This window comes from Elephas maximus, chromosome 4 (genome assembly GCF_024166365.1).
Source record: "Elephas maximus indicus isolate mEleMax1 chromosome 4, mEleMax1 primary haplotype, whole genome shotgun sequence".
NCBI lineage: Eukaryota > Metazoa > Chordata > Mammalia > Proboscidea > Elephantidae > Elephas > Elephas maximus.
This window is the reverse complement of record NC_064822.1, coordinates 113058471-113080468: the sequence shown is the minus strand read 5'-3', so window position 1 is coordinate 113080468 and position 21998 is coordinate 113058471. Positions and strand designations below refer to the sequence as shown.

General features: G+C 35.9%; 2 protein-coding genes across 2 annotated transcripts; both read right to left on the bottom strand.

Moving 5' to 3' along the window:
- Positions 1-6035: 6035 nt before the first annotated feature.
- Positions 6036-6965, bottom strand: LOC126075619 (olfactory receptor 6C2-like). The gene has a single exon (XM_049883458.1). The coding sequence runs from the start codon at positions 6963-6965 to the stop codon at positions 6036-6038; it is 930 nt and encodes a 309-aa protein (XP_049739415.1).
- An 11761-nt stretch (positions 6966-18726) lies between these two features.
- On the bottom strand, positions 18727-19662 carry LOC126075603 (olfactory receptor 6C2-like). Its single transcript, XM_049883440.1, has one exon. The coding sequence runs from the start codon at positions 19660-19662 to the stop codon at positions 18727-18729; it is 936 nt and encodes a 311-aa protein (XP_049739397.1).
- Positions 19663-21998: the final 2336 nt, after the last annotated feature.

Here is a 21998-nt window from a genome sequence, read left to right as displayed (position 1 = left end):
CAAAACAGCCTGGTAATAGTACAACAACAGGCACATAGACCAATGGAACAGAATTGAGAACCCAGATATAAATCCATCCACGTATGAGCAGCTGATATTTGACAAAGGACCAGTGTCAGTCAATTGGGGAAATGATAGTCTTTTTAACAAATGGTGCTGGCATAACTGGATATCCATTTGCAAAAGAATGAAACAGGACCCATACCTCACACCATGCACAAAAACTAACTCCAAGTGGATCAAAGACCTAAACATAAAGACTAAAACGATAAACATCCTGGAATAAAAAATAGGGACAACCCTAGGAGCCCTAATACAGGGCATAAACAGAATACAAAACATTACCAAAAATGATGAAGAGAAACCAGATAACTGGGAGCTCCTAAAAATCAAACACCTATGCTCATCTAAAGACTTCACCAAAAGAGTAAAAAGACCACCTACAGACTGGGAAAGAATTTTCAGCTATGACATCTCCGACCAGCGCCTGATCTCTAAAATCTACATGATTCTGTCAAAACTCAACCACAAAAAGACAAACAACCCAATCAAGAAGTGGGCAAAGGATATGAACACACATTTCACTAAAGAAGATATTCAGGCAGCCAACAGATACATGAGAAAATGCTCCCGATCGTTAGCCATTAGAGAAATGCAAATTAAAACTACGATGAGATTCCATCTCACAACAACTAGACTGGCATTAATCCAAAAAACACAAAATAGTAAATGTTGGAGAGGTTGCGGAGAGATTGGAACTCTCATACACTGCTGGTGGGATTGTAAAATGGTACAACCACTTTGGAAATCCATCTGGCGTTATCTTAAACAGTTAGAAATAGAAATACCATACAAGCCAGAAATCCCACTCCTCGGAATATACCCTAGAGATACAAGAGGCTTCTTGCAAACAGATATATGCACACCCATGTTTATTGCAGCTCTGTTTACAATAGCAAAAAGCTGGAAGCAACCAAGGTGTCCGTCAACGGATGAATGGGTAAATAAATTGTGGTATATTCACACAATGGAATACTACGCATCGATAAAGAACAGTGACGAATCTCTGAAACATTTCATAACATGGAGGAAACTGGAAGGCATTATGCTGAGCGAAATGAGTCAGAGGCAAAAGGACAAATATTGTATAAGACCACTATTATAAGATCTTGAGAAATAGAAAAAACAGAGAAGAACACATACTTTTGTGGTTACAAAGGGGGGAGGGAGGGAGAAGTTTTTTTATTGATCAATCAGTAGATAAGAACTGCTTTGGGTGAAGGGAAAGACAACACTCAATACAAGGAAGGTCAGCCTAATTGGACTGGACTAAAAGCAAAGAGGTTTCCGGATAAAATGAAAGCTTCAAAGGTCAGCGGAGCAGGGGCTGGGGTCTGGGGAACATGGTTTGAGGGGACTTCTAAGTCAATGGGCAAAATAATTCTATTATGAAAACATTCTGCATCCCACTTCGAAATGTGGCGTCTGGGGTCCTAAATGCCAACAAGCGGCCATCTAAGATACATCAATTGGTCTCAACCCACCTGGAGCAAAGGCAAAGGAAGAACACCAAGGTCACACGACAACTAAGAACCCAAGAGACAGAAAGGCCCACGTGAACCAGAGACCTACATTATCCTGAGACCAGAAGAACTGGTTGGTGCCCGGCCACAATCGATGTCTACCCTGTCAGGGAGCACAACAGACAACTCCTGAGGGAGCAGGAGTCCAATGGGATACAGACCCCAAATTCTCATAAAAAGACCATACTTAATGGTATGACTGCGACTAGAGGAATCCCAGAGACATTGCTCCCCAGAACTTCTGATGGCAAAGGACAGGAACCATCCCCGAAAACAACTCATCAGGCATGAAAAGGACTGTTCAGCACGGGGTGGGGGGGGAGAGATGCTGATGAAGAGTGAGCTAATTAAATCAGGTGGACACTGGAGAGTGTGTTGGCAACTCTTGACTGGAGGGGGGATGGGAAGATAGAGAGAGAGGGAAGATGGCAAAATTGGCACGAAACGAGAGACTGAAAGGGCTGACTCAATAAGGGGAGAGCAAGTGGGAGAAGGGAGTAAGATGTATGTAAACTTACATGTGATAGACTGATTGGAATGGTAAATGTTCACTTGAAGCTTAATAAAAATTAATTTAAAAAAATTTGGTAGAATTCTGTAGAGCCATCTGAGCTTCGACCTTTGAACCTCTTTGAATGTGATGTGTTGATTGACATTTTCTACTCCTGTGAATTTTTCTTATTAGTTGTTGAACTTTTAAACTCCAGAATTTCCAATTGGCTCTTTTTGAAATGGTTTCTCTTTATTGATATTCTCTATTTGATAAGACTTTGTCATCCTCCCTACTTGTTTTAATTCTTTAAGCCTCTTTTCCTTTTTAGTTCTTTAAACACATTCATAATAACTGCTTCGAAGTCCAATTTATTGGTCCTTTCAAAGGTAGTTTCTCTTGCTCTTTTTATTTTTTTCTTCCTGTGTATGCATCAAGCCTTCTTGTTTCTTTGTGTGTCATAATTTTTTTTTGAAACCTAAACATTTCAGTTAATATATTGTAGTAACTCTGAATATGAGAACACTTCAGCCCCCAATAAGGCTTGCTGTTGTTTTATTTGTTTAGTGACTTGAATGGAATAGCCTCATAATCGCTACCTTCTCTGCAGTGAACAGGCTCTGTTCCTTATAGGATACAGTCTTGGGCATGTGCAGTCACCTCGGGATCACAGTGGTTTTAGCAGGGCTCTTTTTGACGGTCTCTTTCCCTGATACCTTTGTTAAGCTGTCTGTCTCTGTAGGTATCATAACTTAGATCATTCATTGCCTGCTTATTGAGCTGTTGCTCTTGATATTGCCCTGGAATATTAATTGCTCCACAGGCTGAACCAATTAAATTGGGCTCTTCATGCAGGGGCGTCTCTGAGGTCAGTCTTTGAGGTTTGTTCTGATTCTAGAAAGGCATTTCTTAGTTGTCTCTTTGCCTGATTCTCTGTGGTAAAATTATAGCTGGTCTTTGATTTAGGCTTTTACTCTCATGGAGACACCGTCTCTTCTTAATTCCATTGTTTTCAAGAATGTCTTTAGACTTGAACTTCCTTTTTTAAATAAAGCCAATTCCCTTGAGGAAACCTTCAGAGCAATCTGTACCCATGGTCTGCTCCTCCCGTGGGGAGAATCTCTGTGCCATTGCTCTGACACTGGGGGCGAGGACAATGACCCATTAATGTCAGAGAAACACCCTTACTTTATGCATAGTGTGCTGGGTAGAGGCAGTAGCTTCTGTTCATCTTGACTTGCCTCTCCTGGCATAGAATTTCTGCCATATGAATTAGTGGGAGAGAGGGCCATTGGGGCCCTGGTGTTTCTGGCCTGCCTTGCTATGGGTAGTAGCCCTGGTGGCTGAGAGGTTAAGAGCTACTGTTGCTGTTATGGATTGAATTGAGTCCCCCAGGAATGTGTGTCACCTTGGCTAGGCCATGATTCCCAGTATTGTGTAATTGTCTACCATTTTATCATCTGATGTGATTTTCCTGTGTGTTGTAAATCCTACCTTTATGATGTTAATGAGGCTGCATCAGTGGTAGGACTCAATCTACAAAATTAAATTGTGTCTTAAGTCAACCTCTTTTGAGATATAAAAGAGAGACACAAGTAGAGAGACAGGGGAACCTCATACCACCAAGAAAACAGTACCGGGAGCAGAATGCAACCTTTGGAGCCAAAGTCCCTGGCCTGAGAAGCTCCTAGATCAGGGGAAGATTGATGACAAAGACCTTCCTCCAGAGCTGACAGAGAAAGAAACTGTTGTCCTGGAACTGGCACCCTGAATTTGGACTTCTAGCCTCCTAGACTGTGAGAGAATAAATATCTCTTTGTTAAAGCCATCCACTTGTGGTATTTCTGCTATAGCAGCACTAGATAACTAAGATAGCTGCTAACCAGAATGTCAAAAGTATGAATTCACCAGCCGCTACTTGGAAACACTTTGGGGCAGTTCTACTCTGTCCTATAGGGTCAATATGAGTAGGAATCAACTAAATGGGCAACAGCTTTGTTTTTTGTTTTTTCTTTTTACTATGGGTAGAGCTTCCTATCCTACAAGTCAGGATTGGGTGGAAGAAGAATGCCCCAGACCTTTTCCCTGCCCTTTCCTGGATTGCATTTTCTGTAACATGGAGCTGAGGAGAATGAGAAATTCTGGCTGTCTGTCCCTCTTAGGAGTTACCATACTGTAGCTATTGGGAGAGGGAGCCCCATCTTACTGGCCACTGCTACCTGGAATGGAGTTTCCATCACAGTGGGCTAAATGGGGTGGTAAGAGTAGGGAAGTAGCACAATGTGGCTCTAATGCCACAGACTCACGTGCTTCTTACTAAGACTTAATAGGTTTTCTTGCATTAATATTTCATTTGCTTATACCTTTCCTGAGACTTAAATGGTCATTTGAAAATAATTTTTACTAATTGTGGATGTTTATTAGGGAGAGGGTTTGCAAAGTTCCTCATGCCACTTTCCCAGACATTGTCTGACACGCTATATTTCACCTAATTATAGTTTTACCCCAGTAAAATCACATGCCTATTTTGCAGTTTTCATGATTTAAACAATGCCTGCATTTTGAATATGTGCACATTTCTAAGGTGCCTCTTGAGGACATCTTGATTCTGAAGTACGTATCACTGTAGTGTCCCAAAATATAAGAAGCAAAAGTGGTGAAGTTAGATAAAAACGAATTTTCATACTGACTGTACCACTTACTAGTACTATTTCGTTCTCCTGTGTTTCAATTTACCTATCTGTGAAGTACAGGTAGGATTAAACAACTTACTTTTATGGGGATTTAAAAAGCAAAACAAAACAAACAAAAAAAAAACAACTAACTATGCAATTAAATAAACAGCTTTCAATTGTTAGTCGCCTAAAAACAAAACAAAACTAGTCACATCATAAAAACCCATTGCCATTGAATGGATTCAACCAATAGTAACCCTACAGGACAGAGGAGAAATGCCCCATAGGTTTTGCAATGCTGTAATCTTTCCAAGACCACCAAATCTTTCTCTCCCAGAGCAGCTGTGGTTTCAAGCCACTGACCTTTTGGTTAGCAGCTGAGCACTTAATGTTTGTGCCACCAGGCCTCCTACAATCCAACCCAGCAAATGCACTTTTGAATATTTATTCCAGAGTTAAATTTATATTACATGAAAATTTGTATATGGATGTTGATAGAAGCTTACATATAATAGCCAAAACCTGGAAATGATGCAGCTATCGTACAATGAATAAATAATTAAACAAACTATGATACATCTATACCATGGAATATTACTCAGAAATAAAAATAAGACAGTTGAAACATGTAACAACTCGAATGAATCTCCAGTAAATTTTGTTGAGTGAAAAAATTTAATCTCAGAGGGTTACGTATTAGATGATCCCACATGATGTCCTTCTTGAAGTGATAATGTTATATAAATGGTGAAAAAATTAGTGGTTTTTAGGTAGCTGATAAGGGATAGGCCAGCACGAGATGACTAAGACAAGCATCTAGATGGTTTTGCAACCCCTTAGTCATTTTGATTCCTGATCATTCGCTTGATAAAATATGCCACGAAAGGACGAGAAATTTGAGAGTGTTGTTGTCTATTGTATCCCCAGTGCCTAAAATGGTAGCTGGCATAAAAAAAGAAAAAAACCCTCAGAATTTAGAATTGGAAAGGCAAAGAGCACAATGAGTGTATCCAAAATATATAATAAACTCATTGAGTCTGTTTATATTATTTTATTTTGTTTGCAGTTTTGTCAAGGCTTATTTAAATATGAAGTCATTGCTTTGCTTCTTAAAAATGCATTATACTCTCTTATTGAGAAATGTTATCCTGAAACAGGTTCTTTTCTAGGGGAAGAAAGAAGTGAAAGCATATATATACATATGTATATATACACATATACACACACACACATATTTTGGGACTAGTAATCTTTTAGTAAAAACGTGATTGCTCTACATTAGGAAATTTACTTCTTTAAGAACAATGCAATCCTTTTGATTGAGTCATTGAAGGCTTCTTTTACTTGCTTGTTCCTCAGGGTGTAAATGAAGGGGTTCAGCATGGGGACAATGGAAGTCAGGAGCACCATCACACCCTTATTAATGGTCACTGAATTCTTTGCTAAAGGTTTGACGTAGATGAAGATGCAGCTGCCATAGGTGATGGAAACCACAATCATGTGGGAAGAGCAGGTAGAAAATGCCTTTTTCCTTTGCTGGGCAGAAGGGAATTGAAGAATGGTATTGATGACGCATACATAGGACAGAACAACACATACAAGGGTGGTGATAAAGGTCAACACAGCACAAACCATGACCACGTGCTCTACGAGCCATGTTTCTGAGCATGAGATCTTTAGGAGAGGGAATGCATCACAGGCAAAATGGTCAATGACATTAGAGTCACAGAATTCCAGATTTAGGCCCAGGCTAAGTGGTGGGAGTATGATCAACAAGCCAGCTGTCCAGCAATACAAGATGAGTCTTCTACAGACCTTGTTGTTCATGATGGTCATGTAATATAGGGGTTTGCAGATGGCTACATATCGGTCATAGGACATGGTGGCCAGGAGAAAAAATTCTGTTACACCAAAGAGGTCAGTAAAAAAAGTTTGAATGATACAACTCTTGTATGTGATTGTCCTGTCATCCATCGATATGTTATAGAGGTATCTGGGAATACAAGCAGATATAAATGAGATTTCTAAGAAGGAGAGATTTTGTAGGAAAAAGTACATGGCAGTTTTAAGGTGAGAACTGATGAAGGTGAGGAAAATGATTGTTAGTTTCCCAGTTACACTCAACATGTAGGTGAGAAATAGAAGGATGAAAATCACAACCTTCAGTTGTGGGTCATTGGTCAGTCCCAGCAGGATAAATGCTGTGTTGTTTTTCATCATTGGCTTCTGACTTCTAATCAATCTGCACTTGACGTTAAAGATTTTTTATAGGAGTACAGTGGTAATTAATGGTGGAAAATAATATGTAAACTATCTCACATATATTAAAAAACTGATTACAAATATTATCAATACGCTGGTTGTACAATTTCTACAATTGTTCTACAATTATGTATTTTTGGTTATTTCAAGAGAGATAAAAAAACTCAAATAGCTTTGTCTACACCGAACTCCATCATATTACTGGTTCTTCCTTCTCATCATATTTTATTTGCAATCTATGTTTTATCTACACCTTGCATTTGATTTTTCCATACAGTAGGAACTGACTGCTAATATTTTATAAGATCAAGTGATCTTACACACTCATAGACTGTTATAAAGCTGAATCATAAAGCTCCTCGATCACCTTCATGTGTTTCCTTAAAGTTTTGTTCTTGATAAACAGAAAATATTTACACACGTAGTTTGGAGCTCACTATAGAGGTTCTAACCCTGGTGGTGTAGTGGTTAAGATCTACTGCTGTTAGCCAAAATATTGGCAGTTGGAATCCACCTGATGCTCCTTGGAAACCCTCCCTACGGGGCAGTTCCACTCTGTCCTATAGGGTTGCTATGAGTTGGAATCAACTCGATGGCAATGGGTTTGAGTTTTTCTGCATAGAGGTTCTCCACATCCATTGCATAAGATTTTGAGATCTAGCATTAGTGCAATTTTAAAAATCATGTTTTCTTTAAACAACTTCCTTTTGTCACCACTTCCCTTGACTCTACCTTATGAGTTCCAGTTTAAAACTTAAACTTTTAAACTTCTTTCCTACTCTCCTGCAGAAGATAAGGATCTTTTTATAAGAAATCTATTGTATAGAATGTTAACATATGTTGAATCCAAAATGCACTCTGATGTATGACATCATCACATATATTTTTCATTTTTAATCTGTTTAGTCAAGATTGAAAAACACTTCTGACATCTTATTATTAATACTACTAAACCTAAAAATTATTAGATATCTCCAAGCCTACTTGCTTTCACTGTGACTCAGTTTTGTCATGTAAAGAATGTTTAAAAATTAAATATTTTCTATATAAAGCACTTATAAAAGTACCTGACCAATAAAGATTTTTATTTTTCAGTCATCATACATTCAATCTTCAGAATATTGTAATCATCTTTTTATCTCAACATTATAATAAAACAGTTTATAGCAAAGTTTATCAAAGACTTCATTATTGCTATGCATGTTTGGGAAATTTCTAAGTGGAATGTGTACTTTTTACCACACACTATTCATAACATTTTCTCATAAGTTACCTTAACACAACATATACCATTTTTCTATCACCTGTTTGCTTTCTACTCTCACTTACTTTGGACATGTTATCAGGAGAGACTAGTCTCTGGAGAATGACATCATGCTTGGTAAAGCAGAGGGTCAGCAAAAAAGAGGAAGGCCCTCAACAAGATGGGTTGACACAGTGGCTGAGATAGTGGGCTCAAACATAGAAACAATTGTGAGGATGGTGTAGGGCTGGAGAGCATTCCATCCTGTTGTACACAGGATCGCTGTAAATCCAAACTGTCTTGATGACACCTAACAACAAAAACAGCAACAATTTCTAGACATTTATTTTCTTTCTTGCCTTAATTAACTTGATAGTTGTCAGTTTTCTTCCTTAGTACTTCTTTACTTCCTGACATACTCACTCTCTTTGGGCATTTTCTTGAACTCTTGATCTCCAAAAAATGATTGCTTGAGAATCTCAGTCATATAGCCAAGTGCTATGAAGTGCAAAATGTGAAATCCAAACATTTAAAGTCTGAAATGGAACTCTTGATTTTCAATGCTCTCATCCTATTTTTTCTGTGTTCTTTGTAATAAAAGGCATATGTGATATTTAAAGGGTAAATGTCGTTGTGGTGGATATTCAAATAAACTCTTTACATGAATTATCTATCTCCCCTCCAACTCTCTCTTTTCCCACTCCATCCCTGTGTCCAGTACCCAATCCTAACTTGGGATACACAAGCTTCCTGGTTTTTAGTTTGAGTTTCCAGAAATTTGTATGTGGAAGTTACTTCTTCATATCACCAAGTTATACCACTTCTGAATGACCTCCTAACCATTGTTGCTTAAAATAACCTTCTTAATGACCACACATTATCCAAGTTCAAAGCACTCTAATAATGATATTTCATTAATATTCACATTAGAACTCACATTTCTAAATTTTACACAGTTGGGAAAGATTCAATTATTAGAAACAAGTAGGACCCAAGTCTCAAAAGAGAAAAGGTAACTGTAATGACAGAATTTATCATACTTAACCTTCTGGCAGCTAATCATTGTCTTAGTCTATGAGTTATTTAATTACAGCCATATTTACAGCTACAATTTGAAAATGAATGTAATGTTGGAAGATAGCATGAGGATTTCTGGTCACAACTCATTGAATCTGGTCACTCCCCAAATCACAACAGCCTGGGAGTACATAACCCCCTTGAATTTGCTATCAGTTGCAAAGTATGGTGTATGTCGAGTGACTGACAATGCACATCAATTGCATAAACTCTCTTACAGTAGATGTCTCGGTATCACAGGCTCAGAAAATATTTTCTTTTACTCCTCATCCCTGAAAAGAAAAGCTAGTTCCTTTGAAGTAGCTTTGAAAGAGTTGATGTTCTGAACTACCTTTGCTCAGGGAAAGGTTTTCCAGTCTCAAGTCTGATCTTTTTTTATTTGTCAAATCTGTGACAAAGTTAATAAGCAAAAATGTCCTTAGCGACCAGGTTTAAAGATCACTAATGAATCATCTGTGTAATGAACTTTGGGGAAACAAACTTAGCATGGTAACTTGGGGACATGCGCTTTAGAGGCAGGAAAGGGCATTAAAAGCATTTAAAACAGATTGGTAAGAAAACAATAAGAATGTAACTTGAATAAAATGAAAACAATAAGCCTCATCTAGTTTTTTTAAATTTTTTAATTCATTCCTATTATGTAAGGTAGCTAACAGATCATAGATCTTTATTTTCTTCTTTACCAATTTTTCATAAAATGTGTGAATTATATATTATTAAGACATTTGATTAGATAAGCAAAAACAGAAAAAATAAAGGGAAAATAACTAGGAAAATGGTTTAAATTAGATGTAACAAAATCCGGTATTTTGAACAAAGCTTTCCATAATTTTCTTGCTGCAAATATACCCACACATGTAACGTATAGTATTTACAAACAGATGGACATTAGATTAAAAAATACTTATATACTAAGATATATAGCTATATTAACCTTAAATATATATGAACCTTTTTGTATAATTGGAGCTCTTGTGGCATAGTGATTAAGTGCTATGGCTGCTAACCAAAAGGCTGGTGGTTTGAACCCTCCAACCACTCCTTGGAAACTCTATGGGGCACTTCTACCCTGTCCTATAGGGTCACTAAGAGTTGGAATTGACTCAATGGCAAAAGTTTTTTTTTTTTTTTATGCAATTAAATTATTAATACATGTCATTTTAATTCTATTTAATCTTAGTCCATTGTATTAGTGTATCCTCAGAGTTTAAAGCAAAATTTATTGTTGTAAATTTACACCGTCCTCAGTGTTTCACCATTTTTAAGTATCACCCTATGGATATCCAATGATTTATTCAATCTCTACCTAAAATCTTTAAAGATTATTTCACAATTATAGAAAAATCTGGAAGATGAATACTTATGAAAACATCTTTTTGCACATTGTCAGAGAGTAATTGCTTGAAATGAAATTTCTTTAAAAAATTGATGTTCATATATATATAAATAACATATTAGTATTATAAATAGATGGATAGTCACTGTCGAGTTGACTCCAACTCATGGTGACCTTATGTACAAAGAACAAAGGTTGCCTGGTCCTGCATCATCTTCATGATCGCTGGCATGCTTGAGTCCTTTGTTGCAGCTGCTCTGCCAATTCATCTCACTGAGGGTCTCCCAGTCCGAGGATGTCTCTTGCCTTCATTGGCTCTCTATTTCACCAAATGTGATGCCCTCCTCTAGCAATTGATCCTTCCAGATGACTTGTCTAAAGTAAATAAGTTGGATAATATTTTGTTGTGATTCATAAAGTTTTCATTGGCTAATTTTTGGAAGTAGATTGCCAGGCCTTTCTTCCTAGTCTGCCTTAGTCTGAAATCTCCACTTAATCCTGCCACTATGGTGACCTTGCAGGTATTTGAAATATCAGTGGCATAGCTTCCAGCATCATAGCAACACACAGGACACCACAGTATGACAAACTGACAGATGGGTGGTAGATTACTATTATAAAATGTATTTAATAGGTTCCTTCAAGTCAAGTGTGTATGAGTGCCTGTACATATGCTTGTCAGGAATGTGCATCTTTTTTTCCTTTGTATAATTATTGCCTTAATTAAATCATGGACTAATATGAGTCAAGGCTGGCTTATAGATTTATTGGCATATGATTTACATACAATAAAATGCACCATCTTTAATTTTTCAGTTTGGTGAATTTTGACAAATGTATCCACCTAACTAATCCCTACCACCACAGGAGACATAGAGTATTTCCATCCCCCCGAATGTTTATTTTGTCCCTTCCTAGTTAACCCTGGCCTCATTCTCAAGGAGCCAGTGATCTGCTGAAGACAATATAAATTAGACTAGATTTGTCTTATGTTTCATATGAATGGAATCATACATGGCAATTTTCTCTCATAACACTTTTGAGATTCATTCTTGTTACTGTGTGTATAAGCAGTTCATTTGTGTTTATCAGAAATACTTCATGGTTTAGACATCACAATTTATTTAATTGTTCAACACAAGATAGACATTCTGACTGTCTCTGGGATTTGGCTACTGTGTTTAAAGCTGCTTTAAACATTCATGTATAAGTTTTTGTATGGATATGTGTTTTTATTTCTCTCAGGTAAATATCTAGGTCTGCAATTGTTGGATCTAATGGCAAGTATATATTTAACTGTTTAACAAACAGTTTTCCATAGTTGTGACATTTGAATTTCCCAGCAAGAATGTGTGAGATTTTTAGTTGCTGTATCTCATTGACAATTTTTTCAGTCTTTTTCATTTTAGTTATTCTCTTGAACGCATTTTGATGTATTTTTGTAGTTTTTATTTTCCTTTCTTTGATGACTAATGTTGAAAATCTTTTTATATGATTTCTTGCTATTCATCTGTCTTTTGAAACATACATTCAAATATTTTGCCCGTTCTTATTAGGTCGTGTTTTCTTATTATAGAGTTTGCAAATATTCTTTTTACACGCACACACAAAAGTGTTGCCACTGAGTTGATTCTGACTCTCAGGGAACCTATAGGACAGAGTAGAACTGCCCCAAGTTGCGGCTGGTGGATTCGAACTGCCAACCTTTTGCTTAGCAAACGGGCTCTTAACTACTGTGCTACCAGGGCACCGTTCTTTTTTATGTTGCACATATATTTGAAGTGTCAATATATTCTCCCAGTTTCAGGCCTGTATTTTTGTTTTTTTCTTGGAGTCTTTCAAAATGTAAGAGTTTTCAATTTTGATGAAGTCAAATTTATCCATATTTTTCCTTGTATGTTTTGTGCTTTTTTTGTGTTCTTTCTAGAAGTTCTTTCTTTGTCTGCCACAAGGTTGCAAGTATTTTCTGTGCTTTCTTGTAGGTTTTACATTTTGGGCTATGATCCATTTTGAGTTATGTTGTGTGTATGGTGTGAGAAATGGTTTAGATTGAGGTTATTTAATATCAAAATATTTGTGATTTTTCTCCATATGTCTTTATGTTACTGTTTTTAATTTTATTTTATTCTGGTCAGAGAACATATTGGGTATGATTTCAATCCTTTTAAATTTATTGAGACTTGTTTTATTGTCTATCTTGGTGAATATTCTGTGGGCCCTTGAAAAGATTGTACATTCTGCTGTTCTTGAACGGCGGGTTCTACAAACATTGATTTGGTCAGCATGGTTGATTGTGTATTTCAAGTCTTTCATGAAGATATTTTGTCTACCTTTTCTATCAGTTGCTGAGAGAGGAGTACTACAATCTCTAATCTATGATTATGCATTTTATTTCTTCTTTTAATTATATCAGTTTATGATTTATGTACTTAGAAGCTCTATTATTAACTCCTTACACTCCTTCACTATGCCCTATTCATTGATTGAATAATATATTATTATAAGCAATATCCCACTTTCGTCTGAATCTAAAATTGTCTGATACTAATACAGTCATGCCAGCTTTGTTTTGGCTAATGTTTCCAAGGTAAATGGCTTTAAAAAAACAACTTTTCTTTACCTATATATGTATTTATATTCAAAGTATTATCTTATATATGACATACTGTTTCTTTTTGCTTTTTTTTAATCCTGTTTGACAAATTCTTCCTTTTACTAAGCATACGTGATTATTGGTTATGGTTGGTTTTAAATTCACCATCTTGCTATTTGTTTTCTGTACTATCTGTTCTTTGTGCTTTTTGTCGCTTTTCCTAACTTCTTGTGGACTAAGTACTTTTATGATTTCACCTTACTCTGTCCTACAGGGTTGCTATGAGTTGGAATCGACTCAGTGACAGTGGGTTTTTTTTTTTTTACTCCATTATTTTTCATTAATTATGCCCCTTTTTGTGTGGTTGCTCTAGGGTTTATAATATACATTTCTAACTTATTGCAGTCTACCTGCAAATAATATCATACCATTTCATATATTATAGAATAATTTTTTAATTATCTCCTTCCATTTTCCACCTCTTGGCCTTTGTACTATTTTTCTCTTTTGTCTTAATTCTACATATGTTATAATCCCAACAGTACATTTTTTTTAAATTTATAGTCAATTATCATTGAAAAATCTTTTTAGAAGCGGAAAAATGTCTTTTATATATACCCACATGTTTTTCACTTCTCTTCTTCGTTCTTGTGTCAGATCCATGTTGTCATCTGGACTTTTCCTTCAGCTTAAAAAAAAAGGGAATGATTTTACTCCTTTGTCTTCTGGATGGCAATGTTTTTGACAAAAAGCATACTGAGATTCTTATATTTGCTCCTGTGTACATAATGTGTCTTTTCCCCAATTGTTTTCTTTTGAAAAAGTTTTTTTTTTTTTCTTTTTTACTGATATTCGGTCATTTTATTATGACATGCTTTAATATGGCTGTGTGCTTATTTTGCTGGGAGTTCATTGAGCTTTTTAAACCTGTAGGTTTTAGTTTTCATTAAATGTGTAAAAGTTTCTGTTCTTAAAATACCTTCTGTGCCCTGTTCATCCTTTCATTCTAGACCTCCATTTACAAATAAACGCTATAGCCTGTTTTTTTTTTCTACATGTCATAGAGACACTGTTGATTTCTTTCAATGCTTTTATTCCTCTATGCTTTGATTTAGGTCATTTAGGTTGCTAGATTTTCAATTTCATCAGTCTTTATTATTCATTATGTAATTTGCTGTTACTCCCATCCAGTGAACTCTTCATTTCAAATGTTGTATATTTCATCTCCATAAGTTCCATTTGATTTTTTCGTATCTTCCATTTCTCTCACCAGTTTTCCTTTTTTATACTTGATTATGATGAGCATATTTATATTTGTTTTAATGCCTTTGGGCTGTCATTTCTGGAGCTCATTCAAATGACTGAATTTATTCCTGATTTGAGCCATATTTTCATGGTTATTGTCTAATATAGATATGTATGTACATATATGTGTGTATATAGTTTGTTTTATTTAATGTTGAAAATTGTGAATGCTATGTTGGTGAGTATCTGGATTTTGTTGTTGTAGCTATTTTTTTGAGTACTATATTTTCTTCATGCAGCAGTACCCTTGCTTGATCCATTTTATATTTCTTTTTAAGATTTGTTTCTCAGCAGCTATAATAGTTTGTATTATGAGAATAATTTAGGCTTGCTTTTAAGGCATGATCCTCCTGGAGTCTCTACCTAATGCCCTGAGTTTTCAGTGAGGATATTTCAATCTGGTTGATTGAAACTGCACTACCTTGCAACCCATTTGTTTTTTGAAATATGTTCTAGTTAAAGCTCATTGGTCATTCTTTGTGTAGTCTCATAGAGTTTTATTCCACACATGAATAGCTTAGTGGTCAGCAAAGACATAAGGAGACCACAATGTGGATTTTGGAGCACTTTAGTTGTATAGCTCCATTCTCCAGTCATGTCAGCCCCCTTGAACTCCAATCTCTGTCTTAATTCAATAATTTTTCAGTGTCCTCACTTACTCAAGTCTACCTTACAGTGACTCAGCTGATTGGTGACTTTAGGAAAAATCTTGATCACACTTTACTTAGAATTCTGGTATGCCTTATCAATTACTTTGTGAAACTGTCAATTTTCAATGACACACACATTTCTTCTTGCCATGTTTTAAGTAATCTTTCTCTGCAAAAAAATATTTTAAAATTTCTGCCTTGCCTTCAATCTGTGTGGTAAAATACAGTCACAGAGTATGTTAAAGTAGATATTTGTTGGCATAAATCAAGCAGTGTTTTTCATTCCATTCTTTTTTATCATTAACACTGAATGTTTTATCTCCATCTTTCTGCACTTTTATCTTGTTTTAGTTGATTCTACACTTGTTTCATGAAGTGATAGGTGGTTTTATTGCATCTTGAATTCCCAAAGAGATAGAAAATGCCATAATCTCTCTTATTCTCCACCCAAACCTCTTTGCAGAGTAACCAGTTGTTACTAGTTTGATGAGTATGCTTCTAGATTATATACCATCTGCTTACATGATAGGCTTAAAAAAAAAGCATGTATATATTCATATGTCAGAGCCTAAGAGCTCAGCTACTAACCAAAAAAGGTCAGCAGTTCAAATTCACCCACTCCTTGAAAAACCTATAGGGCAGTTTTACTCTGTTCTATAGGGTCACTGTGAGTTGGAATCAATTCGACGGCAGTGGTTTTTATTTTTAAATGTGTATATATATATTTATTCTATGGTTGATTGTCTCACTCAATATAAATCTTATGTTTATTGCTATGTCAGTAAGGAGAACTTTTTACAGTATCTAGTAAAAATATAATGAACATCTTATATATAGCTAGATTAAAATGGTTTAAAGATAATTGAATTGCTGAAACAAAATTCAGAATAGAAAATATAAATTAGAAAACACAAAAATGAGATGATGGAGGTGTGTATGTGACTGCAAAATATAAGGACTCTAAATAGGTTATGTGAAATTATTAAATCAGATTTTCCAATCAGATTGGGTACAAAACAACAAAAAAACAAAGACAGAAAACATATAAACATGATATGGTGTTTACAAAAAATGCAACATATATCAATCTTAACTTTAAAATAAAAGGATAGAGTTTTTGTCTCATGTAATGGCTGATTATGAAATTTGGGCTGTGACATGAATAAATATAATTTCAGGGGATAAAGGTGAACTAGAACTCAAAAAATCCTCATGTAGAATTGCAGTCAAATTTGCATCAAGTTTTGAGCCTGGTTTAAGGTGTGTTCAGGCTACTAATCAGGGTCTTGGAAGAAACCAAACAAAAATTCTTCCCGTAGAAAGATGACATTATTCCAGCTTAAGTTTTTCTAAAATAATTCTGCAATACAAAGTCTAGCACACAGTCAAATATTAACAGACATATTAAAGAAAAAACTCCATCCGGGAGAAATCCAATAAATATGGACAACAGAAACAGACACAAACTACTTCAGATAAACGAAATACAAGACAAAGACTGCAACAAAACTATGTTCAAAGAAACACAAGATTTAAAAAATTACAGAAAACTCTGAAAGGTGGCATAGTAGGTTAGAAAAAAATAAGCAAATAGTTTTAATTCTAGTGAAATCACAAAGAGTATATAAAGAGCATAGTGTATAACTTAGAAACTAATAGAAAAATCTCAAATGTGAAAAGAAACAGAATAATTTGGGTAAGCTGAAAGCACATAGGAACAGGGCAGATGTAAGGAAAAATAGTTTTACATTAAAATAGGTGGACTTCCAAGAAGCCAGCCACGAAATGCTGTATATTGTATAATTTTATTTATATGAAAAGTCCAGGATGAGCAAATCTATAGAGAAAGAAAGTACATTAGTGGTTGCCTAAGGCTGGGAAATAATGCATTGGTAGTAAAGTAGAATTCTCACGTTCCATGTGCAAAGACTGGGGTTCATTCCCAGCCAATGTACCTCACTTGCAGCTGTCACACATCTGTAAGATGGACTAGGAAGAAAGGCCTGGCAATATACTGCCAAACATCAGCCAGTGAGAACCCCATGGATCATAATGGGCTGATTCACAGCTGATCATGGGGATAAAACAGTATCGGGCAGCATTTCACTCACTTGTGCTTGGGATCGCCACGGAGTCAGGGGCTGACTGGACAGCAGCTAACAACAATGAAATCACCAAGGCTGGGAAGAAAGGGATGGACAGAATGAGTGCTGATGGGCACAAGGCTCCCCTTGGGGTTATAAAAATGTTCTAAAGTAACATTATGATGATGGATGTACCACTTTTTATAAAGACTTAAAATTGAATCAGGTACTCTGAATTGGAAAACTTTATAGTATGTAAATTTTGTAGTAATGATTTTTTTTTTTTAATGTACTATATGATCCAGTCAGAAAGAAACTAAAAATCTCACAGCTAGTAAGAGTAGATATGGGATCTGAATTTAGAAAACATGAGTTCAAGGTTAATTTTTTAAACAGTGAGTAGCTTTAAAAAAATCCCAAACTCATTGACCTCATATAGTTTACCATGGGACATACCCTAACATGACAGAATCTGGATGAATCTATTAGGAAAATTAACCAACCTGTGGTTGAACTAACAAAGGTCGACCTAAACATGATAGAGGAAAAAAAGGTATGACTTAAATATTTAGCATGTTTTAAAAAATTTGAACTAAGTTCACCCTCCTTAAAAAGATTAAAGAAGAACATAGGAAAACAGAACCCTAGTGGCACAGCACACTGTTATGGGAATAAAGGCCACTGAGATAAATATGTGTGCTTCCCATGAAATATTGCAAGTTACTGAAGGCCTGATCAGTACAAAGGTGAGGAAAATAAAGGTTTTGGTTATTATCAATTCAATATCTTTACAAATCTCATAATTTTACAGTTTTAATATTTCAGATATTCTTCCAGAATTGTAAGGCTTATAATTCACTTTCAAGACAAAAGTGTTTATTTGAGCACAAGTTAACTTTTTTGCTTTCTTTAATATACGATTGTTTCCTTTTTACCTCTGAGGGCACATGGAGCAGGTTTTTGGTGATTTTATTCGCTCCTCTATTTCTAGTGCCTGAGAGGATAACTGGCCCAAGGAACATACCAGTAAGTATTTGTTAAGGGAATCAATGAGTGTATCACTTGAGAAGGTTTACTTGGAAGGAGCAATGGTGATCATAACTTATTCTTTTACTGGAAAATTCATCAACCTACATTTTTTTTTTTTCTGTTTTGGTGTTCCCAATTTGGAGATATGCTTTCATTTTATTTTGTTGTGTTTTACTTTTTAGTATTACTGATTTGGAGATGAAGCCAAAATTTAAATTCTAGAATGCTATTAATGTGTCTATTAAGGGAGAATATTACTAACATGCCTATTAAGGGAGAATGTTTATAGGAAAATGAATGCCTAGACCAGGATAAGTTAAGACAGTGTTTTGAGAAAGCTGACCTGACTACAGAGTTTGGGAAGTTCACTGTAACGTGTAAATTATACTTCACATCCCCCTATTTCTTTGAAAATATTACAATTCTTTTCATTGAGTCATTGAAGGCCTGTTTTACTTGCTTGTTCCTCAGGGTGTAAATGAAGGGATTCAGCATGGGGGCGATGGAAGTGGTGAGCACTGTCACACCCTTATTAATGGCCACTGAATTCTTTGCTGAAGGTTTAATGTAGATGAAGATGCAGCTGCCATAGGTGATAGAAGCCACAATCATGTGGGAAGAACAAGTAGAAAAGGCTTTTTTCTTTTGCTGGGCAGACAGAAATCCTAGAATTGTCTTGATGATATAAATGTAGGACAGAAAGACACACATAAGTGTCATAATGAAAGTCAGCACAGCACAGATTAAAACAGTCTGTTCCATGAACCAAGTATTTGAACAAGAGATCTTCAGGAGGGGAGATGCATCACAGAAAAAATGATCAATAGTATTCAAATTGCAAAATTCCAGATTCAAGCCCAGGATGAGTGGGGGGATTATAATAAACAGACCAGCCAGCCAACAGCAAAATATAAGTCTTCTGCAGACTGTGCTGTTCATGATGGTCACGTAGTGTAGGGGTTTGCAGATGGCCACATAGCGGTCATAGGCCATGGCTGCCAGGAGGAAAAATTCTGTCACACCAAAGAGGTCAGTAAAAAATACTTGACTGGCACAGGCACTATAGGTAATGAGCTTGTCACCTGTTCCTATGTTGTACAAGTATCTGGGAATACAGGCAGATGTGAATGAGATCTCTAAGAAGGAGAAATTTTGTAGAAAGAAGTACATGGCTGTCTTGAGGTGAGAATCCAGTAAGATGAGTGTGATGATTGTCAGGTTCCCAGTTACACTCAACATGTAGGTGAGAAAGAGAAAGATAAAAATCAAAACCTGCAGCTGTGGGTCATCTGTCAGTCCCAGCAGGATGAATGTCGTTACTGTGCAGTTTGTCATCACTGACTCCTGACTTTTGTCCAATCTGCATGTCATATTTAGAGATATTTTATTATAGATCATTTTAACAGTATCTATCATATTCAGGCTTTTTTTAAATTCATTAAAATATATGATCAACAGTTTTTACATTTTGAATCCACACTCTGAAAAGAATTGCTTTTGACTGTTACTAGTCTCTCACTTCATAAGGAGCACAGATGTCATTCAGCTCAATAATTATTTGCTTGGTATATTTGCATTGCACTTTGCTCCATAAAGTGCTAAGTATGTCAGATAACTTGGGTTCACTATGAACATTCTATAGTCTCTTGAAGTCTCCGTTCTAGCTCTTATGTTCAAAGAATTTTTTTTCTGTTTTTGTTCATAGCACACACGGATTCTCTTCAATGAACGTGTCTAAACCCTGCCCGCACACTTGCATACACACACACAGAGCAGCTGCAGCTCCCCTCCTGACTCCTTCTTAGCTTTCTCTGCCACTAAGTAATTCTTATATTCTACCGCGGTACAGAATGCAGCAAATCTTATTGGCTAATTAAAGGCTTTCCATTCATCCTTGCATGAAATACTCTCATAAATTAACTTCAAATACCCTACAGATCTACAGGCGCTATTTTTTACCCTTAACCTTTTATCTGTCGTTATTTCCTAATGTAGTCTTCATCCAACTTCACCACTCATCATAACTGACATCCCTCTGCGTTTTCATCAATTCCTGTCATTTCATTTTAGAATTAGTGTCTCTAGGTTTGAAATTTTTCTTCATCAGTGTGTCATGAAACGTTTTCCTGGAGACCCCAATTTCTTTGCATGTGAACTCACTTCACTGGGTAAATTAATGTGTTCTTTATGAATGGTAGACAGATCAACTCTGTCTACCTGAGCTGTGAGTACAGTTATGGCTTCATGGATACAGTTTATAACATAAGGAAGAACTGATATGGCTCATGGTTTTGCCGACACTAGAACACTCTCTGGGAATTTATGGACACATTGAACAACTACATTAGATCATATTGCTATGTCACTGAAGTTGCCTCTCTTACCTTTCTCCATCCCTCCTTCTAAGACCTCAGGTAAAGTGTATATCACTGAGTAAACTTCCTCAGCCCTATCAACACTGGGCAATATTCAATACTTTAGAAACATTTTATTTTATTTTTCTCAAGATACTACAAAGTATAATGAAGCAAGATTTAACAGGTGCCTGACAGTGAAATGTGACCAACTGGTTTTTATTTTACTTTCGAAACATGTGTCTGAAATCTGAGTAGGGAAGGTAGTGAGATAATGCAACTTCAGACAATATGTCATTCTTTTGGGGGATTGTGAAGTATGACTATACCATCATATGCATATATAGATCTTTTTTTATATGATGTTGGCAATATACATAATTCTAAGCCACTTTAAATGCCAATATATTTCTATGCATAAAAGCTCCCAAAAAATGACATTTAGATATCCACAGAAAGTGCATCCTAAAAAATGAAAAAATAGGCATTTTGCCAAGTGTAAAAATTATCACTTACATCTCTGATTTTTAAAAGATTTATAAAATACATTTTCCTCCACAGAATAATAAGACTCAGATTACACAGAAGCAGATATAATTAAGATGAGAAACTTAATCTCACAACTTACAAATGCCAGTCATAGTTGGTGTTGGCTGTTGAAACACATCGTCTTAAAGCTTCTAGGTTGGAAACGCAGTTGGGATGAAGATTTTCAAGTGAACTTCTGCTGATTTTTGCTTATGAATCCAGTGTCACATTCACGACAACTCTGGAGTGCATAGAGCTCTCTGAAGTACCCATCTTTATCCAATTACATGGAGTTCCTTGTTGGACTAGTATAATTTCCACGAGAAAGAAAAAAAAGTAGTAACAAATGAGGGTTATGGAATGTCAGGAATCCTTTCATGTTTCAGGAGAGCTGCTATTCTGATCTCTCAGGGCAGCAAGTGAGTTTACTACATCGGGCTTCACGTTTGCTTTGTTTGATAATAATGCAACTAACTGAGTGGCCAAAGTGTCCTTGGTAACCCACAAACAAGATCACTAATGAGTCTTCTGAGTAATACAATTTGGAGGAAAAAAATAAAGTGTGGTAACAAAGGCACGGTTGGCGACAGTGTCCTTGGAGACAGGGGGATGCAGCATCAGACACTCGGTTTTGGTGAAAAATTAATTTTATGTAAGCCATGTTGGGTGCAACATGAATATTGTTGCACAACCTCATTATAAAAGTTTTATATTTTCAATCTGTTTAACCAAGCTTGAAACACACCTCAATATCTCGGTATCAATGTCATTAATTATCAAATATGTATA